This window comes from Rattus norvegicus, chromosome 1 (assembly GCF_021556685.1).
Source record: "Rattus norvegicus strain SHRSP/BbbUtx chromosome 1, alternate assembly SHRSP_T2T, whole genome shotgun sequence".
Taxonomy (NCBI): Eukaryota; Metazoa; Chordata; class Mammalia; order Rodentia; family Muridae; genus Rattus; species Rattus norvegicus.
Window position 1 is genome coordinate 151,581,693 of NC_141534.1, and position 18,028 is coordinate 151,599,720.

Below are 18,028 nucleotides of genomic sequence, written 5' to 3' on the forward strand. Positions count from 1 at the left end.
TACTTTATTAGTTTTTGTAATCAAACCCACGTAGATAAGACCTCACATATTTAATACAGTGTGTTACCCCTGTACAAATGGAAGAAACTTAAGTTCAACATTTCTAGACCAATATGGCTGTTAATTTCTGTACAGTGCCAACTCAACACAGTAAACGGGGATACTTTTTTCCAAAGTTGACAGCACAGCTAAAGTTTCAAAAAATTCAAATTATATATCTGTATATATATATATATATTTATATTTATATAAAAAGACCAATAATAGCAGTGTGTTATGCATCAACAGCAGCAACAGCTTTTCCAGGTTCTGCAGTCATCTGAACAAAACTGTAGAGACATCCAGCACACTCCATTAAAAAAAAAAGTAAAAAAACAAAACCCGAGAAAACAGCACAGTTCTGTTACTCTTGTGGTACATGGCACCATTTTTTTTTAAATTAGCTTCTCAATCATCATCTGGAAAGAAAACATTCTGAGCAACATCATTAAAAACAGCTCTGATAAAGCACAGTCACTACTACATATCATAAAGCAGGTACAAGCTATTTTACATCCACAGAGGTATGATACAGTACTGTCCTACATCTATAATACTAGAGGATACAATTTAAAAGGCATTATTTGAGACTTGATTCTACTTTTCCAGCAGAGGGCCCAAAGGATGGTGTGACACAGCTTTGTAAAGAAACATACTCTAGACAGGATTTCCTTTCACTAGTGGCACAGTTCTAAGGATTCATTCTCTCCATGAATGTCAGCTAAAACCGTTATTAAAAAAATGAAATATCCCTAAAACAAAACCGTATAACCACCGGATTCACATGAAGATGACCTAGTGGAGACAAGCTGGACCTCACCTTACCAACAAGCTATCAAATCTGTTATGTTTAAACAGTGAGACCTCCAAGGAAGGAGATGCCAAGTAGTGCTTCAAAGCTTCGGACCACAATCAAACACAGCATCCTTTTCAACAGAAGCAGAAGCTCATCTGAATATGCTCAAGGATGCTGACATCAACATTTAATCATCTCCTCACTCATCCAGGAAGAAGGGGAGATCAGTTACTAATGTACTTTATTGTGTTCAACCAAATCACCATGTTACAAAAATAGCAAGCTGCCATAATAAAAAATAAGGCTCCTCTATCCAGCACCAGATAGCATTATTTTACTTTCAAGCCTAGAAATTGCACACTTGTATATAAACCAACCGAAGATGAGGATTGAGAGTTCATCTTGGTGGAGTTTTCCTTTGATGAATATGAAGTGTCCTTCCTTATCTTTTTTGATGATTTTTATTGAAAATTGATTTTATTTGATATTAGAATGGCTACTCCAACTTGCTTCTTCTGACCATTTGCTTGGAAAGTTGTTTTCCAGCCTTTCACTCTGAGGTAGTGTCTGTCCTCGTTTCTGAGGTGTGTTTCCTGTAGGCAGCAGAATGCAGGGTCCTCACTGCATATCCAGTTTGTTAATCTATATCTTTTTATTGGGGAGTTGAGGCCATTGATGCCGAGAGACATTAAGGAATAGTGATTATTGCTTCCTGTTATATTCATATTTGGATGTGAGGTTATGTTTGTGTGCTTTTCTTCTCTTTGTTTTGTTGCCAAGATGATTAGTTTCTTGCTTCTTCTAGGGTATAGCTTGCCTCCTTATGTTGGGGTTTAGCCTTTATTATCCTTTGTAGCACTGGATTTGTAGAAAGATATTGTGTAAATTTGGTTTTGTCATGGAATATCTTGGTTTCTCCATCTATGTTAATTGAGAGTTTTGCAGGATACAGTAACCTGGGCTGGCATTTGTGTTCTCTTAGGGTCTGTATGACATCTGTTCAGGATCTTCTGGCCTTCATAGTTTATGGCGAAAAGTCTGGTGTGATTCTGATAGGTCTGCCTTTATATGTTACTTGACCTTTTTCCCTTACTGCTTTTAATATTCTTTCTTTATTTTGTGCGTTTGGTGTTTTGACAATTATGTGACAGGAGGTGTTTCTTTTCTGGTCCAATCTATTTGGAGTTCTGTAGGCTTCTTGTATGTCTATGGGTATCTCTTTTTTTAGGTTAGGGAAGTTTTCTTCTATGATTTTGTTGAAGATATTTACTGGTCCTTTGAGCTGGGAGTCTTCATTCTCTTCTATACCTATTATCCTTAGGTTTGATCTTCTCATTGAGTCCTGGATTTCCTGTATGTTTTGGACCAGTAGCTTTTTCCGCTTTACATTATCTTTGACAGCTGAGTCAATGATTTCTATGGAATCTTCTGCTCCTGAGATTCTCTCTTCCATCTCTTGTATTCTGTTGGTGAAGCTTGTATCTACAGCTCCTTGTCTCTTCTTTTGGTTTTCTATATCCAGGGTTGTTTCCATGTGTTCTTTCTTGATTGCTTCTATCTCCATTTCTAATTCCTTCAACTGTTTGATTGTGTCTTCCTGGAATTCCTTCAGGGATTTTTGTGTCTCCTCTCTATGGGTTTCTACTTGTTTATTTATGTTTTCCTGGAATTCTTTCAGGCATTTTTGCGATTCCTCTCTGTAGGCTTCTACTTGCTCTCCAAGGGAGTTCTCCACGTCTTTCTTGAAGTCCTCCAGCATCATGATCAAATATGATTTTGAAACTAGATCTTGCTTTTCTGGTGTGTTTGGATACTCCATGTTTATCCTGGTGCGAGAATTGGGCTCCGATGATGCCATGCAGTCCTGGTTTCTGTTGCTTGGGTTCCTGCGCTTGCCTCTCGCCATCAGATCATCTCCAGTGTTACTTTGTTCTGCCATTTCTGACCGTGGCTAGACTGTCCTATAAGCCTGTGTTTCAGGAGCCCTGCAGACCTGCTCCCCTGCCTTCCTTCAGCCAGCTATGGGGACAGAGTGCTCTGCCTTCGGGCGTGCAGTTTTTCCTCTCTACAGGTCTTCAGCTGTTCCTGTGGGCCTGTGTCTTGAGTTCACCAGGCAGTCCTCCCGCAGGGGAAAAGTTGGTCCCACCTGTGGTTCCAAGGCTCAAGTTTGCTCGTGTGGTACTGCCTAAGTCCTCTCTGCAGCAGCAGCAACCGGAAAGATCTGCGCCGCTCTTTCCGGGAGCCTCCGTGCACCAGGGTTCCAGATGACGTTTGGTGTTTTCCTCTGGCGTCTGGATGTGCGCAGAGTGCAGTCTCTTCTGGTTTCCCAGGCGTGTCTGCCTCTCTGAAGGTTCAGCTCTCCCTCCCACGGGATTTGGGTGCAGAGAACTGTTTATCCGGTCTGTTTCCCTCAGGTTCCGGCGGTGTCTCAGGCGCAGGGGTCCTGCCGCTCCTGGGCCCTCCCCTACAGGAACCCAGAGGCCTTATACAGTTGCCTTTTGGGCCAGAGATGTGGGCAGGGGTGGGCAGTGTTGGTGGTCTCCTCCGCTCTGCAGCCTCAGGAGTGCCCACCTGATCAGGCAGTGAGGTCTCTCTCCCACGGGGTTTGGGAGCAGAGAGCTGCTTTGTAAATTGCTTTTATTATTCTTAGGTTTATGCCTTGAATTCCTGATCTCTTAGGACTGGATTTGTAGATAGATACTGTTTGAATTTCATTTTGTCCTTGAAAGTTTTGGTTTCCTTATCCATGCTGATTGAGAGTTTTGCTGGATATAGCAACCAGGGCAGGCATTTGAGTTCTCCTAGTGATGGCATCAAGCTGTGGTGTCCAAGTGCAGTAGATCTCCTGGGATGTCTCCAATAATGGTGTCAGATGCCCCAGGTGCAGCAGATCTTCTGGAATGCCTCAGTATGTGATATCAAATATTTTGAGTATAGTGGTTCTTCTGGTATGTCTGTGGATATTTCAAGATATTATGTCAAATGTTCTGATTACAGTGGGTCTTCTGGTATGTCTGTGGATATAGCCTCTTCCAGGGAGCAGATATGCTTGCATCCTGTCCCAGCATAAAGGACCAAGCAGTAGGGGATTTGTATTTGGTGGGTCGGGGGTTTGGGGAGATGGTGGTTCCCTGATTCCACTGGACTGCAGAAGCTGCTTTGGGACTTGTTGGGGGGTTGTTCTTACCAAATGCTGAGTGCAGCTGATCCTTTGATATATCTGAAGATATAGTCTCTTCCAGGGAGAAGTCTAGCTAACAGTCTGTCCCAGCAGAAAGACCAGGGAAAATGGGAGTAGTATTTATTTGGTTGAAGTAGTGGGGGGGGGGTAGGTCCCTTAGTCCATTGGGCTCTCAGCTGCAGCTTGGACTTTGGGAATTTTCTTACCAAGTGCTCTGAGTACAACGGAATTTATGGAATGCCTCAGGATATGGTGTCTTCTAGGGGAGCAGAATGGTTGGCAGTCTGTTCCAGCAAAAAGGACCAGGAAAAAAGGGAAACACCATCTTGAATCTCAAAGTCTGCTACAGAGAAATAGTGATAAAGCTGCATAATATTGGTATAGAGACAAGACAGGTTAAACAATTGAATAAAATTGAAGACCCAAATATAAAACCAGACACATACACTTGGTCTTTCATAAATAAGCAAAAAATATACAATGGAATACAAAGTGTCTTCAATGAAGGGTGCTGTCTAACTGGCTGTCTATATGTAGAAAAAAAGAAAATAGACTCATAATTGTCAGCTTGCACAAATCTCAAGTCCAAGTAGATCAAGGGCCCAAAATATAGCCAGATACAGTCAATCTAAACGAAGAGAAAGGGGTAAAGAGCCTTGATCTCTTTGACACAGGTAGAAATTTCCCAAAGAGAACTCCAATGGCTCATGCTCTAAGATGAAGAATTGATAAATGAAACCTCATGAAAGTGGGAAGCTTCTGTAATTGACATAGTCAATTAGACAAACTTGCAAATTACAGACTGGAAAAATACCTTCACTAACCTCACATCTGATAGAGGGCCAATATCCAGAATATATAAAGAACTCGAGAAACTAACCACGAAAGAGCAAAAAACCCAATTAAAAAATGGGGTATAGAACTAAACTGAAATTCATAACAGAGGAATCTTGAATGGTTTAGAAGTACCTAAAGAAGTGTTCAAAGTCTTTAGTGATCAGAGAAATGTGAATCAAAAATACCCTGAAGTTCCTACTTTCTGCAACCAAAATGGCTATGATGAAAACCTCAGGTGATAACACAAGTTGGCAAGGATGTGGAGAACAAGGCACCCCCCCATAGCTGGTGGGATTGCAAACTGATACAACCACATTGGAAATCAATTTGGAGTTTCCTCAGAAAACTGGAAATAGATCTACCTGAAGACCCAGCAATATCACTCTTGGGATTATACCCAAAAGATGCCCCACCATGCTATGAAAGCGCGTGTTTCACTATGTTCATAGCAGCTTTATTTGTGATAGCCAGAAGTTGGAAACCACCCAGATGTCTTATGACAGAAGAATGGGAACAGAAAATGCTGTTTATTTACATAGTAGAATATTACTCAGCTATTAAGAATGAGGACATCCTTAGTTTTGTAGGCAAATGAATGGAACTATAAAATGACTTTGTGAGTGAGGTAACTCAGATAGAAAGTGGCATACATGATATGTACTCATTAATAAGTGGATATTTGCCAAAAAATACAGAATACCTGAAATATAGTCCACAGAACTCAAAAATGTCAACAAGCTAAAGGGCTCAAGTGAGGACACCTCAGTCCCACTTGGGAGGAGAAGAAAGCAATTACAAGTGGGTTGGGAGGAACAAGGTACAAGGGAGGGAAAGGGGGTGAGTGTTTGTAGAAAAATTAACATCATCTTGTATTGGGTGGGGGAAAAGCACTGAAGCCCGGGCCAGCATTAAGAATGGAAACAGGCAACTTCGGTAGGTAGGAGGTTCAGTGGACCCTTCAGAATGTACCAGAAACCCAGGAGGTGAGAGATTCTCAGGACTTAAAGGGAGGGACTCTAGATGAAATGGCCTAGAGTGGGGAGAGGAATTGTAAATCCCATCTCCAGCAGAAAGACAGTGCATCAAATATGGGATGGGGTTGCCCCACAGGGATGGAAATCGAGAATAACATGAGGAAAAGAAAGTCCAGTGACAGATTCCCAGCGGGATCCAGCTCAAGAGGAGGCCCCCAAGACCAGATATCATTACTAAAGCTATGGGGCATTCACATAAAGGGACCTACCATGACAGCTCTCCAAAAGACGCAATAAGCAGCTGAAAGAGTCAGATGCAGATATGTGTACCCAACAAAAAACAGAAGCTGCTGCCCCATTTTGTCTATTTAGGGGAAAGATGGAAGAAGCTAAGAAGGAGGGAAACCCTGTAGGAGGAGCAGCAGTCTAAATTAACCTGGACCCCCAAATCTCTTAGACACAGGATTACCAATTAGGCAGTATACACCAGCTGATAGGAGGCCCTAAAACATAAGCACCAGAGGACTGCTGAGTCTGTGTTCACTCAGAGAATACGCACCTAAACTCAAAAGACTGGAGGACCCAATGCATTTAGAGGTCTGGTAGGGTGGGAGATGTAAATGGGTACATCCTTTTGGAGACAAGGTGAGTTGGGAAGAGGTATGCCATATGGAACTGTTGGAGGGGGGACCAGAAAGGGAATAAAATTTGGAGAGTAAAAAATTAATTAGAAACAGTTAAAAAACCCTACAAGTTCTAGTTAATAACAAAAACCTCAAGGAAAGCATATTTTCTCACTCACAGCAATTTTTTGATTAGGTACACATGAGATATTTTAACATATGTGGGTTTTAAATTTCTTAACCATATACCAAGAAATGCTATTTCAACTCAGAAGTTTAGTAAACTTGTCAGAAATTAGGGGAAACAACAGACCTCACTATTCCATACTTCCCACAGTTCTGTCTGAGGCATTTGTAACTGCAACACCTGGACATCCTGAATGTTGAGGAATATGTTTGTAGAAGGGATAACCTTTCTAAAGTGATATGTTTTGTGAACATTCATACATATAGAATATTGATCCAGAATGTTGAATGTATTCCTATAATTCAATAAATTTATTATAATAGATTCCAATGTTTGTTTTATTCCAAATACTCTAATTATTTTCAGAGTAAAATTCCAATGTTCTATTTGGTCTGTTAATAGAAAACAATGTATAGGATTATTGTATGACTACTTTTTCAGGTACACTATAATGGCAGAGGATGTTCATATGAACTGTCTGACAGAATCTGATATTTTGTGCTTCCTAAAACGTCATATTACTATTGCTATAACATGATGCAGTCAATTGTGTATCACAAATAATAGTCAAAGAATATTATTAAGTCTTCAGTCACAAATGACATTTAATCAGTTAGTAAACAGTATTTGAAAATAAAAGGCATATGTGGTTCTGATTTTTGCCTCAACAGGTGGGTCCAAAGGGACAATGATGAGTGCTTGAGGAAAGAAAGACTTCCATTATTTGTTACTGCTCAATTAAAAACAGTCAGTGTAAGACAATTCTTGGTGAATTAGCTTATGGCATTTATTACATAAGGTCAGGAAGTATATAAAACTTAATGAGTGGGATGGTATTGAGGGGTAGGTAAGTGCATTCTCTTAACTGAGTTTGAGATGATAGTGATACTCTATTTGCCTGGGTAAGAATTCCATTGGTAAGTGACTTGGCATACTACCTGTGACCACTTGGTTTGAGGTCCCTTGGTTACATGGTTACATGATCTGAAGCAATCCCAAAACGCAGGACCAAGTGAGTTCTGATCCTGCTGGTCTCAGAAGAAGATTCTTATGGTGCCATGGTCAACACCCCCCACAGTTATATAAAAAACAAGGACAACATTAAAGAGTATTTTATCAGTTTTTAACTCTTAAAATGAGTGGACAAACAAAACTTCCACACAATATTGGGCTAATTCTAAATACTAAAAGGTGGCATTTATAATAGTAACAAGATTTTCCCTTTGTACAAATGGTCAAAATGTTTTAAATTAAATATGATGGTAATAAGGTTATCTAACAAAATTTGAAAATAAAGAAAATAGATGGTTACAAAAGTATAGGAAGCTTGTAGAACACCAAATATATTGTACTGGAAAATAAAATCCTCCTAATTCATAATAATTAAAACATGAGATATATAGAACAAAGAAAAAATACTAGAAGCTTCAAGGGAAAATGACTAAGTAATATATAAATACAGAACTATGAGAATTGCACCTGGTTTTTCAACAGAGACATAAAAACCAGGTATTTCAGCTCAGACTCCTTTACTCAGTAAAACTTCCTATCATTGTAAATGGAGAAACCAAAATGTTTCATGACAAAACCAAATTTGAACAATATATTTCAACTAATCCATCCTTACAGAGAATACTAGGAGGAAAATGCCAAGACAATGAGGATAACTACACTAAGAAAACACAAGAAATTAATCATTTCACAGAAAAGCAAAAAGAGGACATACACCCCCCATGCGCGCGCGCACACACACACACACACACACACACACACACACACACACACACACACACAAACGGAGCCATCACCAACATCATAAAAGCAGGAACTTACAGTCATTGGATATTAATATCACTCAATATCATTGGATTCAAGTCACCAATTAAATGATTCAGCCTATCAAACTGAATACATAAACAGGACCCATTATCCTCCTGCATACCAAAAAACATACCTCAGAGAAAAGATAGACACTACCTCAGAATAAAGGCTGTAAAATGGTATTCTGATAAAATGGAATAAAGACGCAGGCTGTGGAATCTAGTATAGTAGCTGATAAAATAGATTTTAAAACAAAATTAATCCAAACACTTGGGGAAGGGCATTTCATTTTCATCAAAGGAAAAATGTACCATGATGACATCTCAATTCTGAATGTCTGTATCCCAAATGCAACAAAACCAACATTCATAAAAGACCATTACTAAAGGTCTTACCACACGTTGAACATTACACAACAATGAGGACTTCAACATCCCACTCTCACCAATGGATATGTCATAGTCAATGGACAGGTACTAGTCAAACTCATGGTCAAAACCAATCACTTAGAAACAGGAGAACAATACAAATAATTAACAGGAAGAGCTGGTTCTTTGAAAACATCAAGAAATAGACAAACCATGAGCAAAACTACCAAAAAGTCAAAGAGAAAGCATCAAAAGTAACAAAGTCAGAAGTGAAAAGATAGAGATACAAGGGAAATTTAGGAAATTAAAAAAGTCATTGGGTCTTACTTCCAAAGCCTGTACTTCACAAAATTTCAAAATGTAAACAAAATGAATGGTATTCTAGACAGATAACACCAAAATTAAATCAAGATCAAGCAAACAACTTAAATAATCCTATAGTCCCCAAACAGAATCCAAGCTGTAGTTTCAAATCTCCCAATGAAAAGCATCACAGTGTCAGATGGTTTTAGAACAGAATTCTAATGGACTTTAAAATGAACGTTTAATACCAATACACCTCAAGCTATTCTTCCAAAAAACAGAAACAGAAGGAACACTGCCATATATATTCTATAAGGCCACAGTCATCCTGATACCTAAACCACAGAAAGCCTCATCAGAGAAAGAGAATTTCAGACCTATATCTCTTATGAACATCTATGAAAAAACAATCAGTTAAATTCTCACATACTAATTCCAAGAATACATCAAAAACATCATTTAGTATGATTAAATAGGCTTCATTATAGGGATAAAGGGACAGTTCAATATAATCCACCACATAAACAAACAGAGAGTTAAAGAAATCAGATGATTATCTCATTAAATGCATCTAATTTTTGATATTTCATTTGTGTTAAAAAAAGTAAAAGTCATTCATTTAAAAAAAGTTCTGGGAGATCATGGACACAAGACAAATTCCTAAAAATAATAAAAGCTACATAAAGCAAGGCAATGGCCAACATTAAGTTTGAGAGAAACTTAAAGCAATCTCACTAAAATCAGGGACAAGATAATGCTGCCCATTGTCTCCCTATCTATTCATTATAGTAATTGAAGTTCAAGCCTGAGCAACAAAACACTTAAAAAAGATCAAGTAGATACAAATTGGAAAAGAAGTCAAAGCATTCCTATTTGGAGACAATGTGAAATTACACAAAAGCAACCCCAAAATTCTACCAAAGACCTCCTACCTGTGGATAAACACATTCACCAAAGTGGCAGGATACAAAATTAACTCAAACAAAGTGATAGCCCTCCTTTATACAAATGACACCCTTCACAGTAGGAACAAATTGTATAAAGTATCTAGGTTTAACTGTAACCAAGAAAGTGAAACACCTGTATGAAAAGAATTATCAAGTCTCTGGAAAAATAAATTGAAGAAGATATTAAAATGTGGAAAAATCTTCCATGTTAATGTATTAGTAGAATTAACATAAGGAAAATGACCATCATACCAAAAGCAATGAATAGATTTAATGCAATTATTATCAAACCATCAAGACAGTCTTAAAGAATTTGAGAGAGCAACTTTATATGGCAAATGAAATAGACCCAGACAGAAAAAATATTACTGAAGAATAAAACTTCTAGAGGAATCAGCATCCCTGATCTCAAGCTACACTACACAACAATAGTAATAAAACCTGGATGGTATTGGTATAGAAACAGACATATTGATCAATGTAATATAATTGAAGACCTAGGAAAACCCTCACACCCATGAACACTTCATTTTTTTGACAAAGAAACCAAAAGTATAAAAGGAAAAAACTTCAAAAAATAGTGCTGGTCTAACTCTTGGTCAACATGTAGAAGAATGCAAATAGGTCAATATTTATCATCCATTACAAAGGTCAAATCCAAGTGGATCAAGGACACCAACTTAAAATCAGATACACTGTGTCTAATAGAAGAGAAACTTTAAATATTTGGGAAAAATTGGAATAGGGCTCAATTTCTTGGAAAGAACACCAATAGCTCATGCTTGAATATTAACAGTTGATAAATAGAACCTCATGAAAGTGAAAAGTTTCTGTAGGACAAGGGACACAGTCTATAGCTACAAACAACAGTCTACAGAGTGAGAAAAGAAATCTTCACTAACCCTATATTTGACAGAGGGATAATACTCAAAATATATAAGGAACTCAAAAAGGTAGACTGCAACAAACTGAGTAACTCAATTAAAAATGTCAAACAGAGCTAAACAGAATACTCAACAGAGGAATATCAAATGGCCGAGAAACACTTAAAGAAATGTTCAAGTCCTTAGTCCTCAGGTTAATACAAATCAAAAGAACCCTGAGATCCCATCTTATACCAGATGTAATAACTAAGATCAAAACTCAAATGTCATCCCATGCTAGCAAAAATACAGAGAATGGGGAACACTCTTCCATTGCTGGTGGGATTGCACGCTTGTGCAGCAATCTAGAAATCAGTCATAAATTAGTAAATAGTTTTACCTAAATATCCATCTATAATGCTCCAGGGCATATACCTCCCAAAATGCTCCACCATTGCACAGGGACACATGCATCGCTATATTCATAGCAGTTTTATTTGTAATATATAGAAACTGGAAACAACCCAGATGTCCCTCTGCTGAAGAATGTATATGGAGAATGACGTTCACATTCACAATGGTATACGAGCTATTAGAAACAAGAAGAACATACATTTTGCCAGCAAGTCGACTGAACTAGAAAATATCATCCTGAACAAGAAAACCCAGCCCCTAAATTATGTGCATGTTATGAACTCACTGATAAATGGATATTAGCCATAAAGTGCAAGATATCCACCATACAATCTAGACCCAAAGAAGCTAAACATGACGGAAGTGCTATGAAAGAATGATTGAATCTCACTTAGATGGGTGAGTAAAATAGTCATACAATGCAGAAGACTAGAGACAACGGTTGAAAGATGAGATGGAGAGGGCGGAGGAGAGTCAGGATCAAGTGTGTGGAGAGACAGAGAAAAGGGCAAGAGAGCCAGAAGAATAAATGGAAATCTGCAGCTGGCAGTGGTGGAGACTGGGGGAATCTCTAGGATGCGCCAGAGACTTGGGATGCGGGAGGTTCCCAGGAGTCAATGCAGGTGACTTTAGCCTAGATGCAAATCAGTAGGGATATGGAACCCAAAGAGGTCACCTCCTGAGCCAGGCAAAAACTCTAGTGGAGGGATAAGGACACCAACCCACTCACAAAATTTTTGACTCAAAATTTATCCTGTTTACAGGAAGTGCATTGACAAAGATAGAACAGTGACAGAAGGAACTGCCAAGTAATAACCAGTTCGACATGATACCCATCCCATGGCCAAGCACCAATCCGTCTCTATTAATGAAACTCTGTTAAGCTTGTAGACAGGACCCTACCATAACTGTCCTCTGGGAGGCTCCATTCATCAGCTAACTGAAACAGATGCACATACCCATACTCTAACTTTGTGTGGACCTCAGGCACTTTCATGATACATTTCAGGGAAGAATTACAGGGCCTGTATTTGGTATAAACTCCCAGGATGACCAAATGAGTCAACCCACGTGGACCCTTGGGGGCTATGTGAAACTGAGCCACCAACCAAAGAGCATATACAAGCTGGACTAAGGTCCTTGGCACATACACAGCAGATGTTCAGCTTGGTGTTCATTTGGATACTCCAACAACTGAAGAAAAGCTGTCCCTAAAGCTGGTGTCTGACTGGAATTTGTTCCCTAACAGGGCTAACTTGTCTAGCCTCAGTGGGAGGTGATGAGTCTGAATTTGCAGAAACTTGATGTACCAGCGTGGGTGGAATGCCCAGGTGGTCCCAACCCTCTCTGAAGAGAAGAGAAAGGGGAGATGGAGAGAAGGAATCTATGATGGAGGACCAGAAGACCGCAGTGACTGGAATGTAAAGTGACTGGATGGGCTTTAATGTCAATACTGTACAATTCTTATATTCATGATCTTACAGTTTAGACTTGAATTTATTCAAGAGACCCTTAAACATTGAATATTCCACAAGTTGATGCTTGGTAGTAATGATGGACACATTAAGTTGTAAGGATATTGGTTTGTGTTTATAAAAGATTAACATATTTCTTTTGAGATCTTGCTGTCTTGTTCTCTCGCTACTTGTTTTTCATTTCAGTATCTCTGCACTTGCTTTCACCTCTGTGATACTATATGCCCTGATATCCACAGTAACGTCAAGACTCTGACAGTTCTAGATCATCTTTCCTGAATTGTGAATAAAACAAAACTCTTTTCTTCTCAAAACATAGACCATTGCCTTTACTCTTTGCTCTTCACCATATCTAGATCGTACCTTCTACTATGTACTTATTGCTGATTACATCCACTCACTTGGAATGTAGGATGTAAATAAATCATCCTTTATGATTCAGGAACGATTTCCCTAATAACTAGCTTACACAGTTCCAGAAGGTGGTCTGTAGGCATCTAGAAAGGAGGACAACAAAGGTCTTACCCAACACAGTGCTCAGCATTTCATAATACTGACCTGCCTGTTATGTGTCTTTTGGTCACATTGTAGTGGGATATTTATGGGATTTTCCAAGCACTTTGCAATTTTTGTTCCTGTCTGGTACTGTAAATATGGCCAAATGTTCTTGACTGGGGAGATAGCTGCTTTGCCAAGTGGTCATACTGTCAATTTGCTTTTTAAGTATTGATGCTTCTACAGCAGTTTGTATTGCTTTCTGCTTTGTCAGAGACGCTTCTTCTTTCAGTGAGTAGTAACTACTGAGAAACTTATGGCTATTCAATGTATCTAACATAAATAACACTGAGTGTTCAGTTGCAGGTGAGTCACTTATCCCCATGTGACATTCAGAAAATGAAGTATAAGGAGGCAGAAAAATGCAATAGCTAGGGAACAGAGAGGAAATCGGTAAAATAAATACTAACTTACAGAAATGACATGTCTGTTAAATTTCATTAACTCACAAGAGTCTCCTGCATAAAACTTATACAAGGTCAAGCAGAGGAAACTTCCAATGTTCACTGGGAAGGGACTCCACATGCCTCATCATTGGCAGAGGTGCTGATCACCATTGGTGACTGTAGAGGGAGAGAAAGTCAGTTCCTTGATTATGTGGCCACTGGTAGGTAGCCCATTCACAAGTGGTTGGTTTTATATCCTTGTGCATATGAGTAAGACTAATTGGACTTAGGGGTTATTGATTTAAAACAAAGAGGAAAGCAGAAATTTGAGAGGGAGATGTCCTGGTAGGTAGTAGTTGAAAAGAGGTAGGAAGAAGCATATCCATATAATTAAAATCCACGGCATATGTATGAAGTTTTTAGAACATAAAAAGAGAATATTATTTTAAAATCTGTGTTTTCATTGTTTTTCATAATGATTTTAGAAAACTGTTATATATAAATGTATAAGTATATGAAATATTATAGATTAATATCATCATGACTACTTGTTTATATTTATATAAACATTTTGAAAATATATGGATTGCTCACCTATGTATATAATCATGTATATAATATATATTCATTGTCTATATAAATAAAATACCATAAAAATGTTAAAAGAAAATAATTGGGCAGAATAGCTAGTCATAATTCCAAATAAATTTCCATAAGGCATATAGGTATACATCCAAAATGATGTATATATATATATATATATATATATATTTCAGCTAAATAATTTGTAATGTAGCTGTGTTTACAAAATCATCATTACTCCACTGACTCCATAAATTATATCTTAACTAAATTTGACAAAAGAGCATATAGGTAATGTATAGGTATATATGTGCTCCAATATATTTTGTGCAATGTCAGACTTTGTTAACTATTTTTTCATGTTATTAACCATAAGAGAAGTATCCAAATAGTTATTAAACATCATTCAAATGTGTCGGAAAAATATATGAATGGAGACAAATTTCAGGTATAGAAACATGCTTTTATGATAATTTATATCATAAATGGATATTTGAGAGAAGATTATATATAATAATAGTTTTCAATAAATTTGTGCTTTTATTTACAAAGTTTAAGAAATGATCAATACGGGCTGGGGATTTAGCTCAGTGGTAGAGCGCTTACCTAGGAAGCGCAAGGCCCTGGGTTCGGTCCCCAGCTCCAAAAAAAAAAAAAAAAAAAAAAAAAAAAGACAAAAACAAAGAAATGATCAATACTATTACAGCAACTTTTGTAGTTTGTGGGATCTATGCTAACATAATTCACTATTGGATAGAAAAGTATTCTAGCAATACTTGAACACAGGGGAGATCACATCACTGACGTATGTTAATTCATCAGATCTGAGGAATTGCAAATACCCTTACCTCAACTTCTAAGAAAACAGTTTCTCTTTAACTTCCAGAATACTTAAGATAGCATACAGCAGAACTTTGCCTAATTTAAGTGATCTTCAAATTCAAAGTCTATTGATTGTTACCTCTAATATTTTTATTTCTCTGATTCCTTGTTTCTCTGAAATATCTCTTTGCTTTTCCATTTTATCATGAATATTATTTTGTCTGTTTAACCAATATATGATGACATTTAGTATCACTTCTCATGTTTCATCATCTCTGTGGATATGTTTTATATCTCTAGACCAGATCACTGCAGATTTTTAATTGTTTCCACTGTTTTAATGAAACTGTCTTGCTTCTTTTCCACAGTCCCTAAAATCATCTTTGCATTTATCCATATGTTATAAATAATTAATGCAAATTCAACTAAAACCTCACTGTGATTTGCCTCAGAGATGAAGTTCTGTTTCACATTTGCAGTGGTCACTACCAAATATTTATAGTATTTTTTTTTGTGCACTCTCCTTTATGATGTACATGCAATGTCCTTAGCATGCCATAGGAGGCATTGCCATGATGGCACAAAATAGATCTTAAATCCAGTATACTTCATTAATAAAGAAAAATTATGGTAAAAATACAGATATAGAATGCATTGTGTATATATTCTCACAATAAGCAAAACATTTTTGATGAATCAGAAACAAGGAAAAGGGAATCAGCAGAGAGTCAACACATGGAAATTTAAAATTAACACTAATAAATATACCATATTTGTGATGTTAGTTTAAAAATGCAGTATTAAGAAATTTATACTCATATGGATGGAACAAGAAAATATCATCCTGAGTAAGGTAAACCAATCACAAGAAAACCACAAACAAACAAAAAACAAAACAAAAACCACCACCAACAACAAACAAAACCCGAAAACCAAACAAACAAACACAAAAACAACCCACATAGTATGCAGTCACTGATAAGTGGATATTAGCCCCTAAGCTCAGATTACACAAGATAAAATCCACAGGCCACATGAAGCTCAAGAAGGACAATTAAAGTGCAGATGTTTCACTCCTTAAAATGGGGAACAAAAGTATTCATAGAAGGAGATAAGGAAAAAAGATTGAATCAGAGACTGAAGGAAAGGCCAATCAGACCTTAGCCTGTCTGGGTATCCAGTCATATATATATATATATATATATATATATATATATATATATATATATATATGTACAGCCACCAAACCCAGATAATATTGCTGATGCCAGTAAGTACATGTTGACAGTAGCCTGATGTAGCTGTCTCCTGAGAAGCTCAGCCAGAATGTGACAAATGCAGGGGAGAATGATACCAGCAAATGGTTGAACTGAGAATGGGGTTCTCATTGGGGAAGTTAGAGAAAGGATTGAAGGAGCTGAGGGGGCTTGAAACCCCATAAGAACAACAATACCAACCAATCAGAGCTCCCAGGGAATAAAACCACGACCCAAAGAATATAAATGGACAGACTCATGGCTCCAGCTGCATGTGTAGTAGATGATGGCCTTGTTGAGCACCAATGGGAGCAAAAGCCCTTGGCCCTGCCAAAGCTGGAGCCCCAGTATAGGGGACTGTCAGGGTGGGCAGGCAGGAAGGGGTGCAAGGTTGGGTGGAAGAACACCCTCACAGAAGAAGGGGTAAGGGAGATGATATAGAGGGTTTATGGAAAAGAAATCTGGAAAGGTGATAACATTTAAGATGTAAATGAAATATTCAATAAAAAAGGAATGTGCACATAAAGCCAAAAGGAGGTATTAATACTTCACTTGACAAGAATTGCCATTCAATGCTGATGAGTTTTGATCAAGGACATCACTTTACATTATGAAATGTCACTGCCCCTATAAAAATGTATGAATATACAAAATGGTAGGCAGTATATGTGATATAGACTCTTGCATTAAAAATATGACTCTGAAATGTTGGAACAGATACAGTAAGCATGATAAGTATGGAAATTGTCAGGTATAAAACAAAATAAATCTTGGTTATGTCTTAGGGGGGAAAGCAAATAAGAGAGAAGACATAGAGTATGGAGTATTAAGGTCTGGCAAAGTATATCCATGCTATGTATTATTTCCATTGATATACAATTAAGGAGAAATACATTAAAGGCTCTTACCGCTTGTCTAGATTCCCACTGAACTGTTCATTCTTTACATGACCAAACCTTGTATAAATAAAAAAAAAGCAATCAAGTTCTTTGTCTCCTTCCCAAAATGTCTTGGTTTTTAATCTCCAAAAACAACGGTTGTCAATTGGACTGCACAAAGGAAAAGAAAGCTTCAGGACAAGAATTGCAAACAGAAAAGAGAACATCTTAGTAATTTCACCAAGAAAAAATAATTTGTAAACGTGCAGCAAAGCAAGTTACACAGAAAAGCACCTTCAAGATAGGCACATACATATCTATGCCTATTTTTACTATCGTAGTCGCTAATCACTGCATTTATATTAATTCTTTTCTTCTTAGCTTGCTCTCTGGAGAACTCATCAGCATTCTCGGGCCTCGGGCTCTGCATCTGTGTTCTTATGCCCAGGAGCAAGCAACGTTCAGTAATTTTGTTTAAGGGTCATTCTTCAATAGTATTTATGATTCTGTACATATCAGTCAACTTGACGTCTCCAGGCAAGTATCCTCCTGGGTTAACTATAAAATCACAATTTTAAGTACTCGATGCAGATTATATCAGACATAATCAGCAAGTTTGTTATGGAACTTAGGAAACAACTACTCCTAGACAGAGTGTACTATAGACATAGAGGTACCATGTCCTAGAATATCTGTGATATGGAATGTGATATGGAATATA

At 37.6% G+C, this 18,028-nt stretch overlaps 2 protein-coding genes across 4 annotated transcripts in view; both read right to left on the reverse strand.

Annotated features, from left to right (window-relative positions):
• Nucleotides 1-17,601, reverse strand: part of LOC134485148 (vomeronasal type-2 receptor 116-like) — a 48,135-nt gene extending 30,534 nt beyond the window's left edge. Inside the window, exon 1 of one of the 3 annotated variants that reach the window (XM_087610139.1) lies at nt 17,338-17,601. Coding sequence is in view for 2 of the 3 variants with exons in the window: in XM_087610140.1 (XP_087466266.1) it covers nt 17,338-17,534 (197 nt within the window). In the remaining variant the exon portion in view is untranslated. The remainder of the gene's footprint in view (nt 1-17,337) is intronic. The other 2 variants (XM_087610140.1, XM_087610137.1) reach the window with 2 other exon arrangements.
• Nucleotides 1-18,028, reverse strand: part of LOC148007748 (uncharacterized) — a 192,754-nt gene that overhangs the window by 155,384 nt on the left and 19,342 nt on the right. The window lies entirely within an intron of this gene.